Source organism: Colossoma macropomum, unplaced genomic scaffold (assembly GCF_904425465.1).
Source record: "Colossoma macropomum unplaced genomic scaffold, Colossoma_macropomum, whole genome shotgun sequence".
Taxonomy (NCBI): domain Eukaryota; kingdom Metazoa; phylum Chordata; class Actinopteri; order Characiformes; family Serrasalmidae; genus Colossoma; species Colossoma macropomum.
In genome coordinates, this window is record NW_023494785.1 from 17,163,730 (window position 1) to 17,181,982 (window position 18,253).

Sequence of the window (18,253 nt, forward strand, 5' to 3'; positions counted from 1 at the left end):
GTGCATGATTGTGCAGTGTTTAAATTACCCAAAAGCTAGTGAAAAGGTATCCAGCTGTCTGGAGAGACTTCAGGATAATCATATTTCATTACGCAGTTCATCAGAAAATCTGCTTAATTTATGTGCCAGAGATTCACACTCACATATTCTGTTAGATAAATGCAAACTGGGATTATTTTATTTCAAGAGAAAGATGTCTGAGACAGTCTGATGCACTGACATTTTGGAAGGAACGCATATTCATGCATGCACTGGTCTCATGACTCACTGAAGCACAGCCTCCATATGAAGCCTGCCTACATGTTCTGCGTGTTCGTCGGCGTGACGAATCCTGAAATAATCACACCCTTTTCTTCCAGCATGGCCACCACTGAAGGTAGCTCAATGATGGCCAGTAAAAAAAAAACTATGGGTTTCTATGGAGATGGTGAAAATGTGCACTAGCAGTTGCTTTTGCTCTGGTCATTAGTGGTCATGACTTCAAGTGATTTTTATGAAACAGATGGTTCTCGTTCTAAAATCTGTTGGGCTGAGCCAAATTCAAAGCTGTTGTAAAATACCATAGACATGTATGACTGCATGCGTCAGTTGAGCTCTTCAGTAATAAGGCATTTGTTTTTTACTTGTTTTGTTGATTGACAACCATAATCATGCTACATAGCTTGGCAGAATAACTGTTTATTGTGATTATTATTAATAATAACAAATTATTTCTGAAACACTGGTTTACTGTATTGTATTTTGTTGCCATTTTATAAAAGCAGTAAGCTGCTTGAGAGCAGTGATTTTACTGTGGTTAAGGGGCTAACATCTGTGGGTAAATCACCTGTCTGGCCTATCAATCATGTCATAATCGTCTGTAGTTCTCCTCGGTGCCTCTGAGCAGATCCAGTAGGGATGCACTAGTTATGAATTTTTATGACAGATCCCGTTTCGATTTCTTGTGGGGCAAATTTCATTGCCTAGCCCAAAGCTCACACTGTGTAAACACTTGCTGCTAGCCAAAGTTGCAAAACCTAACATGACTTTTTCTTTAATGGTCCAAAATGGTGTTTCATTTTAAAACATAAAAATCAGTTGCCTTTTTAAATAAAATTAATCAAATAAAGTCAAGGCATACATCTGTGAACTGCTCAACTGCAGGTGGGTGCTGCAGAAAGACAATGACCCTAAACACTCTGGTCAGTTTGCCGAAGAATGGTTGAAGCAGAAGAAAATTTGTGTTCATGAATGACCAAGTCAAAGTCCAGACCGTAATCCATTAGAAATGTGGCAGGACCTGAAGTGTGGAGTTCTTGCAAGAAATCCCACAAACATCTGTAAGGAGGAATGGACCAGAATTCCTCCTGTCCTTGATGTGCAGGACTGATCAACAGTTACAGTGAACATTTTGTTAAAGTCACTGCTGTTCGAGGGGGTCACACCAGTCACCGAAAGCAGAGGTTCTATTTTTGTTCAATAAATGAATGAAAAACAATATAATTGTGTTACGTGTTTTGTTGGGTTCTCTTTACCTATTGTTATGACTTGATGGTCATATTTTTGGGCCGATTTATGCAAAAATTCAGAGAATTCGAAAGAGTTTGCAAACGTTCTAGCACAGCTGTACACTGCAAGTACGAGACAACTGACTGTTCAGCACAATAAGTCATGCGTAATTACGCTACAGCATTTCGGTACAGGTGTAGCATTCAAATACAGCGTGAGTGCACTTAACTGGCTCACGTTGTTTACATCATAATATTGCAATACAGATCAGCCAAAAAAAGAAAAGAAAAATTGACTGATTGCTGATTGCATGTTTGGAGCAAAAATCTGTGGCTTCCAGTTATGCATCCCTAATATACAGAGCTATTGTGTTGCCCCTTTTGCCTTTAAACCTCACCCCCCCTCTCTTCTCTCTCTCTCTCTCTCTCTCTCTCTCTCACTCTCTCTCACACACATTTTTTCCCTCATTGTCATTTCTCCATATGAGTGAGCTTTTTAGACACAGCCTTGTCAACTCAGCATCAGTATTGCTCCATTTGATTTTTGGAAAACATGAACACACATGACAGTGAGGTTCATAGAGCCTGTCCCCTGCTGTATGAGATGATTGCCTGCTCATTCAGATTTTCTAAAGCATCATACGATTGAAAAGGCCTGTTATTGTGTGAAATGGTGGCACTGTGGTGCTGTCACATTGACAGAAAGCTCGTGGAGAGACAAAATAAAGACAGGCTCATAGGTTTAAGGAACACACACCTAGCTCAGTCTGCTTTTCTTCATAACAGTTTCCACTACAATACACAGCTCAGTGTTTGAGTGAGAGCACGCGACCGTCTCTGTTTATCCTCACTCCTCTTCACAGCCTTGAAACGCTGTTTCGACGTTGAAGCACCAAAACCTATTGTCCTATTGTTTCTCAAAGGTTTGATAGACAGCAAATGTTGAACAGTGTTTCTGTAGGTCAGGGAGCTTGCATGCTCATTTTGTTTTAAAGCAGAATGTTAAAATTCTGAGCTTTTCTTTGTGGTTTCCAGGGAAACAGAAGTGAGAAGGACCTTGCAGTATTTTGTTTGTCTGTATTCTACAAATATATTATTCAGCATCTATGAATATTAAAACATTTATACTGCATATATATATGGAGGGTTTGTGTGACAGATTTGCCAATATCTTTACCAAAGCTCCTGAAAACCTGTCCACTTAAACATCAAACAAGCTTTTAATTTAATCTTAAAGCTGCACTATGTAAGATTTGGGGTTTGGAGACCTCTGTGGTTGTAACGTTGGTTAAATGGATACATCTAATGATTACAAACGTATTGAAGTAGTGTACAAAGAGAACTTGGTTCACAAAGTCAAAACTTGTTAGCCACCGTTTCTTCCGAGGAAATAAATGATCTACTGTTGTCATCATACTGTATTTTCATCAGTATAATGTTGATTGTGCATTTGAGACCTAAACATCAAGCCAGGCCTTCTTTTTGAGGCTGTGCTTGTGATGTTAAAATGTAATGGCATATGACGTGGTCCAGAAAACTCTGATCCGATCTGATGCCTCTGACTTTTCAATTACTGTTTCAGGTTTTATAGGGTGACTCATAGCAGCACATGCACACCATATTTTAGCATGCTTTTTTTTTTTAAGATAAAAGCGTGCAAGTTTTCAAAAAGCAGCTGATTGGATTTTGGCTTGTGAATGAAAACCTGAAATCTGGTTATTTCAGTTGCTATTTTGGGCATTAATCCAATCCAGAAGATGATATGGGTTGCACTCTAAGCTGTAGCGGGGAAGCTGGATGATTGTCAGTAAATTAAGAACTGTTTCGAAGAGTGGCTGTGATGACACGGTTTTAGCAGCTCTTTGTGGGATTTTCAGCGTTGTAGTTGTGGGAGTTTATTATATGAAACATGTTGTGTGTTTACTCTTGCAGGTGCTGGTGTCAGGTCAGGCCTTAGTTGATGACTTGTATCTGGAGGAACAGCAGTCGGGTGATTTTCCTGACGATGATGACGACTTCAGCTCCGGCTCAGGATCAGGTAAGCATCACATATTACAGTTAATATCAGCGTTGGATCACTGTTTTTAATATCAGTTTTCCCTTAAGCAGGATTTCTTTTGAAGGTTATGCTGTTGGCGCCGCATACACATTTACTGCAAGCAACCTTTAAGGGAGTGTCCTTAGCTGACCTATATTGTTAGCTTTCATGTGCGTATGACCCATATGAAAACTAAATTGTGCTTTTCTACCCGGCAGTGTGGTACGCCACGGTACGATTACAAACCATGATCATGCATTTTCATTGCCAAGTGACATGTACCGTACGTGAAGCCCAGTGCTGAATTTGGTTAACCTACATGCCGAGGTACCAGTCGTACCAGAAAACACAGTTGTATGCAAAATTTTGTGTGCCTCTGGTCAAATTACATGTTTTGATGATTGAAGATAAATGCTCTATGAAAAATACACTACCATACATTTACTGTTTAATGCAAGTGCTGTTTATTTACTGAATTTCACATATTGGGAAAAATGAGACATAAAATGAGGCATGTGAAAAAGTGCACATTTTATTTTGTCCAAGACGTTCCACTTAGCAAATAAACAGAAATTGCACACTAAAATTTGCAGAAAATTTTGTTTGTGTCCTGTAGTGGCTGTGTTACTTATTTTCACATGGAAAATCAACACAACATTTAATTTGACGGGGGGGTGTTGAAACTTTTTCATTTAACAAAAAGTGCAGCCCATTGATTAGCAAAATGCAATCACTACAGGATCGTCCTACATTGTCACTCGTCAGACACCTCCGATTTTTAAAAACTAGACATCCAGAGTCTCTGTTTTTGACTCTACACATAAAACCAAATGCATAACCTCCAGAGAACCTGGCCTGCTTTCTTGGGTACCATGTCCCTGATGGGAAAAGAGACACAGGTACTTGACTATGGTGCGGATATTTCTAGATTCTAACAAGTAAAAGAGCCGTGCCATACCACACTGTCTGGTTGAAAAGCACCTAAAAATATTATGATATATGATCAGAATATTTGAAAATATAAATAGAATATATTGCAGTATATTTTGCAGTATTTTTGCATTATATTTTTATATAAGCTTTTTTGCATGGGAAGCTGGTTAGCATTGTCTGGTTCCTCATGATTGGCAGACTTTCAGGGCCCTGGCACCAGAAGCTTGTGAATATTCCAACATAACCAATTAGTTTGTTGTACATAAACTTTATTTGATCATATATATGTTCATATATATGAGACTGTGTTCCTGTGTTTAATGTTGTAAGTGCAGAGACAGTGTCACTAAGTTTGTTGAAGATGTTTTTTTTGTGCCTGGACTCGGGCGTAATGGCCCAGGCAAGCCCCAGAGTGTGGCTGGTTTGACACAGCTCATTAAGCCTGTAATGCCAAGTCACAAATACTGGAGTGCTTTTGTGCGGCCACTGTAAGCAGAAGGGCTGCCTGCTGGCTTCTAGACAATGGCAGCAGTTTGATGAGTGCACAGATGTTTCACCTGCGGTCAAACGCGGTCAGCCAAGACCACCATGGTTATCCAGCAGGTGTCTGCTTCATACATGAGCCCTACATTATTAAAGATTAAGCTCCTTCTCTGTCTCTCTGCAATCAAGCACAACACCATACACCAACACTTACAGGGACTGTTTTATATAGAAGGGTGTGAACACTGTATAGAAGTTTTTACTCTACATTTATGTACATCTATTACATGAACCTTTAGAAAGTACACACATTGTTTTATGTGCAGTGCTTTCGGATAAACAAAATTGATCCAGAGCTCATTTAAACAGAGCTAAGGAAGCTAGAATATTTCAATTTGTTCCTGTTAGGGATGGAATGGGATGAAATTTTAGTATCATGATATCATTGATCAAAATGATCACAGGTTTTGGTATTATAGCGTTATGGTTAAACTATACTGATGTATATGTCAAATAATGTTTAAAAAGCACTAATACACATTAAAATCATTTCACTGTAGGTAATATACATATAGACCTTTTAATTAACACAAAAACATTATCTTTTCAGAGTTCAAGTGTGTAAACATAGTGTCTTGGCATGTGATTTGCATGGAGGCTGCACACACGCGCACACACACACACACATTATCTATGCTGCTCTCCTTCTGGGTCGCGGGGGTTGCTGGAGCCTATCCCAGCAGTCACTGGGCGGAAGGCAGGAAACACCCTGGACAGGCAGGGAGACTGCAGCACGAGGCTATTTAAGAAGACACACATTTACTGAAATTTTTGGAATGTATCATTGGGTTTTATAATGCGGTATTCCATTAAAACGTTTAACCATCCTGCACCCAGTACCAATACAATATGTGTCCAAAAGTTTGTAGATACATAATTATCAAATGTTTCTTCTGAAATCAAGGGCTGTAATAGGGAGTTTGTTCCCCTTTATTTCAGTAATAGACTCTACTCTTCTGAGAAGACTTTATACCAGATGTTGTGAGTAATCAAGTCAAATCACATTGATTGCTTTCAGCCACAAGAGCATTAGTTGACTCAGGTACGGATATTGATTAAATAGTTCTGGATCAAACACCATTCCAACTCATCCCAAAGATATTTGAGGTACTCAGTCACTTCAGAGATTGCAGTGCCACTGCTCCACAGCCCAATGCCAGGGGCTTTATTCCCCTTGAGTCTCCATTTGGCTCATCATTGGGCATTTTGACCTTAAGGTCACATAAGGCTGCTCCAGAGTATCCCCTTCTATTGGCAAAGCTTCTGTGGAGACTATACAAGCTGTGTGTGCGCAATTGAATAACTGTGTCAGCAGTGTGTGCAACTTAAAGTACTGAATTCAATAATTAGGGATGTCTGGATACTTTTGGGCATAGTTCACACTGTGATTTGGAATTTGATATATTTTATGTCCCCTGTTCATTGCATACAGGTTTCGGTGATATTGATGATGAGGATTTGTCAGTGGTGACCATGCGGCATATGGAGCCCATTGAGCATTTCACCCAGACCAGCAGCCCCAGCCTGGAGACATCCTCGCCCATAGAGGTAGAATCAGCCATGGACACCACAGTGGAAGACCAAATGGAGATAGAGGTGAAAATGCATTTCATGCAAATATGATTGCAACTAGCAGACATATTCAGAAATTTCCTCCTGGCGTTATTGTTGTCACTTGTCATAGTTTGACACTGCATGTCAAAATATCTCACAGACTCTACCAGGAAGAAAAACTTAGAAATCCCACAAGCAGTGACATGTTGTGTTTCTTTTTGTATTGCACCTGTTTGAGTCAGTTGACAGGCTGGCACCACTCTCTGTCTGCACTGTAACCTGTGGAATATTTCACCTCAGTCTTAAGTCAGATTTTTCTCTCCTTTGTCTGCTTGAACATACCTTGTAGTCTATATGATTAACCATATATGAATATAGCCTATCCCATTTTAAGGAACCATAAATAATTGGACAAATAATTGACCTAAAATATCACCAGACACTCTGTATCTTCCCGGGAGATGCTCTGCTCTCACTGTAGTGCAGTCAGTATCAGTTTCTGCATGTTTCAGGGGCTTTTTGCTTTCAGGCTTGTCTTCTGTAAGTGAAATGCATGTTCAGTGAGGCTAAGATCAGGTGTTTTTCTTCATGATTGAAAGCATTCTTTAGCCAAGCACTGCTAAAGTCTTCTGTGTTCTCCCAGGTTGTTTACTATTGCTAATCCCGCAAGTACATTCTTGGTTTTTTTTTAAGACATATCAAAATGTTTTTTTTGCCAAATCTGTTTTTAGCTTTATGATGGTCTGCTTTGCTAGCAATGGCATGTCTTTGGTCTTCATGATCAGAGACAACAACACACTCTAGATGCAAATGGCACATCTATAGTCAACCCTACATCTTCTTTGTTAGCTCTCTTATGGGTGAACTAATGATGCAATGACACATGGCTGGCAAAGAAGCAACCAAGCAGCCAGTTGACCAGTTACTTACTTAGGGTCAACTGAATTGGGGGACTGAGTGGGCAAATGGCTGTGAATGTTACAGTGTTGACCCAGTATGAATACCTTCAAACTAAAACTGACAATGTGCACTTTAACCTGGGCTACAGAAGCAAAACAACAAAAACTGGGTCAATGTCCAGTTACTTCTTAACTACACTGTTAATACCAAGTTATACTGATTATCTGGCCAATTTTACAGGAATGGTCTGTTGTCTTCTTTGATTTTGCTTCTACCTTTTTGTGTCTGTATCCTCCCTAGGTATCTGATTATCAGACTGAGGAGCCTCAGGTCAGTATTGTAGCCACCAGCACCAGCAGTTCCCCTGGTCCACAGGAATCTGACAAGCAGCATGAGGTGCGCACAGAAAACCTCTTCCAGAGGACAGAGGTGCTGGCAGGTATGTTCAGCTTTGTGTCAAAGATGTCTTTCTGATTTCCCTATGGGGAAACATGTGTATCTCACACTTTTTGTCTGATAAGAAGCCTAGAGACTAAAACAAGTATTTGGTCTACTTTTGGATGCTTGACTGAAGACATTTAATTCACTTTCTAAAGCTAACATGGTTATTTGAACGCCTACTTTTACTCTTCACCATTTCAGTGATAACTTTGGCTTTTAGAATTCAGTGCATTACAAATCTTAGTAACCCCTACAGTCCATCACGTTTCTGACCCTAAATGCAGTTGTATATGTGCAAGTAGAACATATGTCATGTTAAACAGTTTTACAGATATCGCACTGAACATTCTTCTCTACATTATGATGTAAAGACTGTATTTTGATATCTCTCTTTCTTCTCCTGTATTCCTGTAGCCGTTATAGCTGGTGGTGTGATCGGCTTCCTGTTCGCTATCTTCCTCATCCTCCTCTTGGTGTACCGCATGAGGAAGAAGGATGAGGGCAGCTACGATCTGGGGGAGCGTAAACCACCCAGCACAGCCTATCAGAAGGCTCCAACCAAGGAGTTCTATGCCTAAATGACCAATCATTCTCAACATTAACATCCATTTGACAACCAGTTCCTCAGTCTTTTAAACGAAAAGCTGGATTGATAAAAGACTGAGGAGGGTTTTATTGGAAACTTTATTTAATAACAAAGATATTTTTGCTTCATAAAGCCAATCAGGTCTTGTGTTTTCATTTTGGATTACAATTTGTTTCTTTTGTGGATTTTGAAATTGTTGGAGAAAATAATATGTAATATAAAACAGTGGATCTTTTGTCATGACTTCATCCATTGACTACTTTGTAACTGTAGAGGTAAATGTTTGTATTAAAAAATGAGGAAAGAGGTTGAAATGTGGGCTATAATTGTACTTCATCTTTTATGTTTTAATAATTACCCTGATCACATTTCAGCAGTTTCTCCATTGCTTATAATGTCAATGTTAACCTCATTTTTGATTTAGGTACAGGAATTTTTAATTTTGTAAAGATTTTTTGGGGGGCTTGTGCCATTTTTTTTTTTAGCTCTGTCAACATGAATTTGTATATTTTTGTCAGTTCTGTATCAATGTATAGGAGGACCAACCATTTTCAAAATGTCTTAATGTCATATTTTGTCATATCTCATTTTTTTGGGTGGAATTGCTTCAGACTCCAGCTCCCCAGATATTCAGATTTCCTTTTTAATCAAGCCAAGAACAAATCTTTCAGCTCTCAGCTTCATCTCTCTCTCTCTCTCTCTCTCTCTCTTTCTTAAGTTGCTATGCAAGGTAATGTGAACTCATTGAGTAAGCAGTGCTACTTGACACTTTTCTTTGATTTGTAAATCTAATGTCACTGTCTCTTTATTCCGTGACATTTATGCCCTCTAGCCATGTTCAAACTCGCAAGGTTTTTAAAAATATTTTTCCCACCTAAGCTGTTAATCGTTAAAGTGCCATCAAATTTTCAGCTTTAAACAGTCTTAGTTTTGTGTCTATGATTCAGGGTCTTCACTGCACTTGCAGAGTTTGAAAACAATGACATTACTATTCTTAGCTCAAACGTGTGGGAATGCTTTAGGCCAACTTTAACATGACTTTTCCTACTGACTTTTCAGATTTATTTCACACCGGTAAAATAAACACATTATTAATTGTAGTCATTGAACCAATTATGTCTTGAGACAAAACTGTTAGATGGTTAAGTGAGTGTATAAATGGTAGGTAATGTGCTCTAATGTATCTGTTTCCATTGGAAACTCTTCACTTCTATGACCTCAGTGGACACATCATTGTGATATTCATGTTGGTAAAAGTCTCAATGTTGTTTACATCCCTTAATTAGGTTGGCTAGGAGATAACACTGAAACTAGCCTTGCAAGCCAAACTTCTGGGTATTGCTGTGTAACTATGTGGGCAGAGCTTTCATGTTAATTCAGGCTGTTGTTGGGGCCTAGATTGTTTAATGATGGAAACTTGGTGGCGCGTTCATGTAAGCTGGCATCATTAAAATGTTGGCTTCTAAGTATTCTCACTGAAATGAAGGGGAATGACTAATGAGTGACTGAAAAGAAACAAAAATCAGATGTTGGAAATGTATTGAATCAGAATTCAGAATGAGGTACATAGAAAGATTCCCAGCATAAGTGCACTTCATTTTTTTCTTGGTTAATACACCTGTAGTGGTCCTTTTCTGTGTTCATTGTTGATGTTCCCTTAGTAGGGCCATGTTTTCATAGCTGAATTCTTGATTGTTGTTATAATACTGATTAACAATTTTCCAAAGACTTAAACAGTGTTGTGACGATAATTACATGTCTTGATTACATTCTCATTCCTTTTTATGTTCCTTTCTGCTTAATTTCCTTTAAGGACCTGACCATTTTGAGTCAATGACTTATCTGTATATGTTAATATACGATAATTTATAGAATATAATTATTTATATACAACATATTAAATGTAATATGTTAGTTTAAAAAAAAGTCTATGAAAATGTATATTCACAGATGTTTAAACGCCCTTGAAGTGCCTACTGTTTTGAAACAGATTCCCATTTTGGGCATTTGAGGACATTTGTACAACAGGATGATATGAAGGATCGAGCTTCATAAGCATGGGTGATAATGGCATCATTACAGAGTTATGAAAGCAGTGTTGTAATAAGAAACACTACTGAATAAACATTTTCTCATGGAACTGTCAAACTGTGGTTATTCTGCAGCTACTGTCCTACATATATCTGCTCTTTTAGTGAATAGCAATTTTTTTAGATCATCAGCAGAGTCATCATTTCTCTGGGCTGTGTTTGTCTACATGTGTGTATGCCACTGAGTATAATAACTTTGGGAATGTCATGAGAATTGAGTTCAATCACAACACATAAGCCAAACGTCTCTCAAGTGTCTCTCCAAGCTATTAAACAAAAGGTGCAAAGGAAATGTAAGTCTTCTAACAGAGATAGCTCTGGGATTTGTCACTATCACGATTCGCAGGACAGTAATGGCTTTGACAAACTCAAACACAAACCCCAGCTGCCAGGCGTACTGTCTAATCGAGCTTACTGGCAATTCTCTCACACTTTGGCAAGCATGAGTGAAAGACTGGTTTTTGAGTAGATTACTACTCATAGTACAGCTCAGAGATGGGTCACCACTCTTCCTCACAAAATCTCTCCCGATCCTTGTTTGACTTGGCTAACAAACTGGACAATGTTACATGGGCCAAAAAGGAGACTTCTGCCATGAGCTTTATTTCTAATATGATCAACTTGACTTGACAGAATTCTCTTATATAAGTGTTTCCTAATCCTACACTCTTAAAAAAGATTGTTCCTCAAGGGTTCTTTAGTAAAGACAGCGATTCTATATAGAACCGTGAACACTCAAAGAATAACCTACACATAGTAAGAGTTCTTTGCATAGTGAAATCATTCTTTAGACTGATGGATAATCTCTTGTCTGGTTCTATATAGAGCCTTTTTGAAAAGGGTTCTATATAGAACTAAAAAAGGTTCTTCTATTGTTACGATGTAAAGCTTGTAACAATAGAAGAACCCTTTTTGGTGCGATATAGAAACCTTTTCAAAAAGGTTCTATATAGAACCAACTACAGCACATTCTCCATCAGACTGAAGAATGCTTTCACCATCCAAAGAACCCTTTAATCATGCAAATGGTTCTTTAAGTGTTCATGGTTCTATATAGAACCATTTTCTTTACTAAAGAACCCTTGAACACTGTCTTCTTAAGAGTTTAGCCCTGCATTGCACACAGTAGTGCTTTAAATAAATACACCGCTATCAACTGACAAGTAATGGACAAACTCTTCATGGGCTTAAAACAGGTATTTTAGAGATTCATGGCAGCTGTTTTAGCTTTTAATCCACAAATTCTGATATCATACATTCAACTGGAAAGGTAAACCAGTAGTCACCAACCCTGGTCCTGGAGATCTACCTTCTTGCAGAACCTAGTTCCAAACACAATCTGCCACACTTTCTCCAGCTTATTTCATCAAAAGTCTCTGATCAGGTGCAGTAGTGTTAGGTAAGGAGGAGGCAGCACTTATGATGTAGGATGGAACCAAATTCTGCACGAAAATAGGTTTCCAGGAGGAGGGTGGTCACCACAGAAATGAAATATTAATACTAGTAAAAATATTTTTTAAAAAAGTAAAAAATTAAATAAAATAAATGAAATAAACAAACAAACAAATAAATAAAATTAATGTAAATTGTCCATAACATAAATTAACATAAACTGTAACATAAAAATGAACTATTACAGCAGGAATTATACTTTAGCATTTACGATTCTATGGCGTTTCCCTACTTATCTTAAAAGGAGGAATACATGTTTAGTAGTTTTAGCATGAATTCAACTTTAACGTGTGCTAATTCTAATTTCACAAATAAAAATAAAGTTTCGACATTCTCACAACTCTCAGGTCCTAAGCTGTTTGCCGTAGGTGAGAGAGAGAGAGAGAGAGAGAGAGAGAGAGAGAGAGAGAGAGAGAGAGAGAAAGAAAAGGTTCGTGTATCTGAACTTCGCGCTTGTGTTTGAAGGAGCCAATAAGAAAACTTCTTTTTTGTGTTCATTTTTGTGGGATGTACAGATTTGTTAAATGTCAGAGAGTTAACTCACTACATTTGCTGCTCCCGCTGCTGCTGTGTAGATACACATTCAGCTCAATTGTTAGCTTCCTGGCTAGCGACTTTCTGAAGGCAGAGAGAAATGAGATGAAATGTGTAGCTAAATTAAATGCAGTGCTTCTAAAATATTTCAGCTTTAGTAACTTCCAGGAAGGCTATTGTGCTCCTAGTCACACAGACACGTGTACGTAGGAAATGTCGAAACTTGTGCTGTTCAGTGACTTGGCTAGTTTCGTTTCGCTTGTTTGTTTCCAAGTGGCATTTCACCGTAAATCACCGATATTAAAGGGGGATTCCATCTGTTTTTAAACATGTCTGCATAATTCAGTTGTTAAGATGTGAACAGTCAGGCAGAGTGGTTTGATGAGAAATGGTTCATCGTAGATAAACGTACCAACTCAGATTTCTTTACAGTGACGGTGATGGGAACCAGAAGTGTCTGATCTACAACACAAATACAATTTTATTTACTATCCAGAATGACCAGTGAACATACACACGTCCTCTGAGTTTTTATATGCAGGGTTGATCATGGTAAAATGGTGGTAAATCTGGAAAATATATCTCAGGCTTCCAGCAGGTATTCATAACCATATAATGTAATGGCTTTCTGTGAGGGAGCTTTTAGCTAGAGACATTTAACACTTCGGATGTCTGGTTCCTATCACCGCCACTGCGAACAATTCTGTCCCAGTAAGTTTATCTAGTAAGGCTCACTGCCCATCAGACAACTTTGGATGGCCATTTAAAAATTAGTGGAATTCCCTTTGAAGTCTCAGATTTTTATTTAAAACTTTTTTTTGTCTACAGATGACTCTGAATTTGACTCTACTCATTCTTGTTGCTGGTTTAATCCAGGGCCACTGCAGGCCCCAGGGTTACAAGCATAAACCACTTGAAGAAATATCCAAAGAGATTTCAAATTATGCTGACATTGCCCAGAAAATCATAGAACTGGCAGTGTACGGGAAGGCTCAGAACCGTTCATATGAACGGCTTGCCGCCTTCACTGATACAATTGGCCACAGGCTAAGTGGATCCAAGAACCTGGACCTGGCTATAAATTATATGTACAATGCTCTGAAACTGAACGGACTGGAGAATGTGCATCTAGAACCGGTGAAGGTGCCTCACTGGGTGAGAGGAGAGGAGAGTGCAGTGATGCTTCTTCCACGAAACCACACCATGTCCATTCTTGGATTGGGCAGTAGTGTTGGAACTCCCAAAGGAGGTTTGTAGTTCGTGTACTTGGGCACTATTTTGCATATTTAAGGTTTGATGTATTTTCTCTCACCACATTCAGAAGAGATTGTGGAAGCTAAAAAGCAGGGTCTTTCAGAAATCCTTCCAGTCACCTTCATGTATTAGCTGTATTTTCTTCCTTGTTCAAGTATGAAGGAAGGCATCTTTGAAAGTGCTTCATATCAGCTCCTAAAGGCATTTGAGCTGTGGTGTGCTGTGCTCCCTCTGACAGGTATTGAAGCAGAAGTGCTGGTGGTGGAGTCTTTTGATGAGCTGAAGAGAAGGGCTAATGAGGCTAAGGGGAAGATTGTGGTATATAATCAGCCTTTTGTTAGCTATAGTGAGACAGTTGTGTACCGCGCCTCAGGAGCTTCCGAGGCTGCTAGAGTCGGAGCGGTGGCTTCACTAATTCGCTCCATCACTCCGTTTTCCATTGACAGGTACTGTACCCATCAATTGCTATGTCACTCCCCTTCCTAAAAAGGAATGTGTTACATTTATGTGAGATGACAAAGTTAGGTGTCGTGTTATCACCACTGCATTCATTACAGCTCTGTTCTTGTTACAGCCCCCACACTGGCTGGCAGTGGTATCAGCCTGGTGTGCCTCAGATCCCCACAGCATGTATCACAGTGGAGGATGCCCAGATGATGGCTAGGATGGCCCGCAGAGGCACGAGGATTGTGTTGCAGCTGACCATGGGGGCAAAGACCCTGCCAGATGCAAACTCCTTTAACACAGTGGCTGAGATCACGGGCAGTGAGCATCCAGAGCAGGCAAGTACACATACGTTCTAGGAGTCATCAGTCTAGCACAGTTTGGTGATTTCCCTACTAAATCATGCTCGCAACTCAGCAGTTAATTAACAGGTTTAGTGGGTATGTTCAAGTAGGAAAATGACCAAACTTTGCTGGAGATGGGCCCTCCATGACTCATATTCTAGGATAGAATGGGTTTCTTAGTGGATGCCAGAGATGAGCACTTGATTCAGTAACTTGGACTCAGGTTGCAACTTGACTTAGGCCCAATCCCATTTCTTATTTTTACCCCTACCCCTTGTTTTCAGGTGTCTCCCTGCCCCTTGGAGCTGAGTTTTAGGGGGTAGTGGTTGAAATCTTCCCTTACGAAATGGGGCAACCCTCCAATAAAAAAGAACATTACTTCATTAACAAGCTACCTGCGGTGCTCTGTAGGCAACCCTGCCAGTCTGCAGTGACAGCAGAGGAGGGTAAAATTCAGTAACCTCACTGCTCGTCTTTAGTTACTTTTTGGCAATTATATGCTTTCAGAGAGTTGGGATGTGACAATTATTTATTGTCGCCTGCCCCCAATTCTCTGGTGATATTAAGCTGATGTCAGCTGTTTGCCAGCTTCTTGTTTGAATTTTCCTGTTCCATCTTAAATGGTGCAGCACACCAGCCTACTACTCGCGATTTTTTTAATGCTTGTTATGAAGAAACAAACGGAACTTGTGGTTCTAGTTCTCATTAATTTACCACCTGCTCGAGAGACCACTAGGACCCTTATGACAACTGTGATTGTCAATTGAATTGTCTTTTTGGTTGTTTTATGCCACTCCAAAGCGACAAGTTTGGCTAATTGCCTACCTTGCTTGCTAGCTAGCTTTGCTTCTTGGCTGAAATGAAATGCTAACCTGCACTGTTGTCCACATAATCAAAAAAGGTTTACAACTATTATGTGTAGAAGCAAACAAAACTTCCCTTATAGCAAACTTAAAGTAAAAATTCTCAAAATAGCAATCAACACATCAACATACCACCCTAGTTCACATTCTGGTGCTCTTGTTGGTGATGTAGTAGTGCTTTAAGGTTTTATCTTCTCCTTAAAGAGTAATAAATTCAGTAAATATCTACTTCAGTTGCAGGTGTTAATCCCTCACTGGGATTAATACCAAGTTCTTTATAGCCGATATTGTTACATTGATTGTTATATTGATACAGTGTTTTGTCTGTTCTTCCTGTGTTTAGTTTCTGATTTGGGCTATAATGAGTTGATATAATATGACCATGTGCATCGTGGAGAATAGACATTATCTATTAATTACGCTATCTTATGGCAATTGTTGAGTAGTTGTTTGAATGCCAATGTCAGCATCATTCAACAACTCACTCCGGTGCTCTTTTTCCCTCCCAGCTGTCGTGTTATTAGATATGTTGTCAACAACATGACTGTGGTCATCTTTTTTTTCTTTTTTTGAATTTTGTTTGAATTTTGTGAGAATTGTGAACCCAGTATCGAGAACTGAATTGAAATGAGAACTGAATTAACCCTCCTAAAGACTCAAGTTCACAACAAATATTTTATACATGAATTGGACTTGCTTTTCAGAGACTCAAGACTAGGCTTGAACTTATATAAAGTGACTTGTGAATATCTCTGGTGGATGCAACTGCATCTTCCATGCGATCCACCTAAACAGGTTTTTTCTTCACTTCTCTTAAGACCTTTATGGAGAAATTTGATTGAACAGAAAAGAGTCATTTTGAGTTGGTGCCCTTAAATTGACTTGAACTTGTCACTGATACAGTTCATATTGAGAAACTGCCTTTCACAAGAAACACAACACATAGACTGGTTTCTGTGCAACGTAATCACAGAGATGCACGTGCAACTAGGGTGCAGAAAACAACACTCTTTATGGCAGAAATCGTCACCAACCGCAGAGAAGATTGTTGGAGAATGTTTAATATCACCAGGGGATCACATCCCCTTGCCAAACACTGCAGAAGATTATGGATCCAGGTCATTAAAAAGGTGGATTGGGGTCCAGATGGTCCCAAAGTACACCATATTGCCAAAAGTATTTGCTCGTTTGCCTTCACATGCATACGAACTTGAGTGACATCCCATTCTTAATCCATAGGGTTTAATATGATGTCGGCCCACCCTTTGCTGCTATAACAGCTTCAACTCTTCTGGGAAGGCTTTCCACAAGGTTTAGGTTTAGTGTGTCCAGAAGCACATTTGTGAGGTCAGACACTGATGTTGGACGAGAAGGCCTGGCTCGCAGTCTCCGCTCTAATTCATCCCAAAGGTGTTCTATTGGGTTGAGGTTAGGACTCTGTGCAGGCCAGTCAAGTTCTTCCACACCAAACTCGCTTCATGTCTTTATGGACCTTGCTTTGTGCACTGGTGCGCAGTCATGTTGGAACAGGAAGGGGCCATCTCCAAACTGTTCCCACAAAGTTGGGAGCATGAAAATGTCCGAAATCTCTTTGTCTGCTGAAGCATTAAGAGTTCCCTTCACTGGAACTAAGGGGCCGAGCCCAACTCCTGAAAAACACCCCCACACCATAATCCCCCCCTCCACCAAACTTTACACTTGGCACAATGCAGTCAGACAAGTACCGTTCTCCTGGCAACCACCAAACCCAGACTCGTCCATTGGATTGCCAGATGGAGAAGCGTGATTCGTCAATCCAGAGAACACGTCTCCACTGCTTTATGCGGCATGCTTTACACCGCTGCATTCAACGCTTTGCATTGCGCTTGGTGATGTAAGGCTTAGATGCAGCTGCTCAGCCATGGAACCCATGAAACCCATTCTGTAAAGCTCTCTACGCACTGTTCTTGAGCTAATCTGAAGGCCACATGAAGTTTGGAGGTCTGTAGCGATTGACTCTGCAGAAAGTGGCTGAGTTGCTGTCGTTCCCCTTCGCTTCTACTTTGTAATAATACCACTGACAGTTGACTGTGGAACATTTAGTAGCGAGGAGATTTCACGACTGGACTTGTTGCACAGGTGGCATCCTATCACGGTGCCACGCTGGAATTCACTGAGCTCCTGAGAGTGACCCATTCTTTCACAAATGTTTGTAGAAGCACTCTGCATGCCTAGGTGCTTGGTTTTATACACCTGTGGCCATGGAAGTGATTGGAACACCTGAATTCAATTATTTGGATGGGTGAGTGAATACTTTTGGCAATATAGTGTATGTGCAGCGCCCACTTTGTATCCAAATGTAGTTATTTTTTGATAGGGCGATTGGCTATCAGCACATTCGAACTGTAGTTTTAATACTGGTAGCATTTTCTGACACAGTGATTTAGACGAGGCTGAAGTCTTCTTGTTCGAACTTCCTAGTTCCACCTTAAATGTTGCCTGAGTGGGCAGTGGCTTGAGGTGCCAGAATGTAACTGCTGCACCATTTGGGGTGGAACAGGAATATTTGAATAAGAAGCTGACTTCAGCTTCATATGACTTAGCCTATCAAAATATCCTACCTACAGTTTTATATGGAGCTCTACCTATAAATATGCATTACGTAGGACATTTCAACAAGGTTGCACAATTCGTCAGCATATGGTACAATTCTGTTTGCTAACATTAGCTAATCAGGTAATCAGTAAATTAGCACTGTGTGTGATTCATATCAGTGATAGCAAAACTGTCACTGTTTTTGTTCAGTAGGTC

General features: G+C 39.7%; 2 protein-coding genes across 2 annotated transcripts in view; both read left to right on the top strand.

Annotated features, from left to right (window-relative positions):
• Window positions 1–10,622, top strand: part of LOC118818126 (syndecan-2-like) — a 34,048-nt gene extending 23,426 nt beyond the window's left edge. Inside the window, exons 2-5 of the mRNA XM_036585277.1 lie at window positions 3,420–3,525; window positions 6,434–6,597; window positions 7,756–7,894; window positions 8,311–10,622. Coding sequence (XP_036441170.1) covers window positions 3,420–3,525; window positions 6,434–6,597; window positions 7,756–7,894; window positions 8,311–8,474 — 573 coding nt within the window. The 3' untranslated portion in view covers window positions 8,475–10,622. The remainder of the gene's footprint in view (window positions 1–3,419; window positions 3,526–6,433; window positions 6,598–7,755; window positions 7,895–8,310) is intronic.
• Window positions 10,623–12,414: 1,792 nt separating this feature from the next.
• LOC118818136 (carboxypeptidase Q-like) overlaps window positions 12,415–18,253 on the top strand; it is a 36,115-nt gene continuing 30,276 nt past the window's right edge. The window contains exons 1-4 of the mRNA XM_036585289.1: window positions 12,415–12,454; window positions 13,387–13,807; window positions 14,051–14,258; window positions 14,387–14,594. Coding sequence (XP_036441182.1) covers window positions 13,387–13,807; window positions 14,051–14,258; window positions 14,387–14,594 — 837 coding nt within the window. The 5' untranslated portion in view covers window positions 12,415–12,454. The remainder of the gene's footprint in view (window positions 12,455–13,386; window positions 13,808–14,050; window positions 14,259–14,386; window positions 14,595–18,253) is intronic.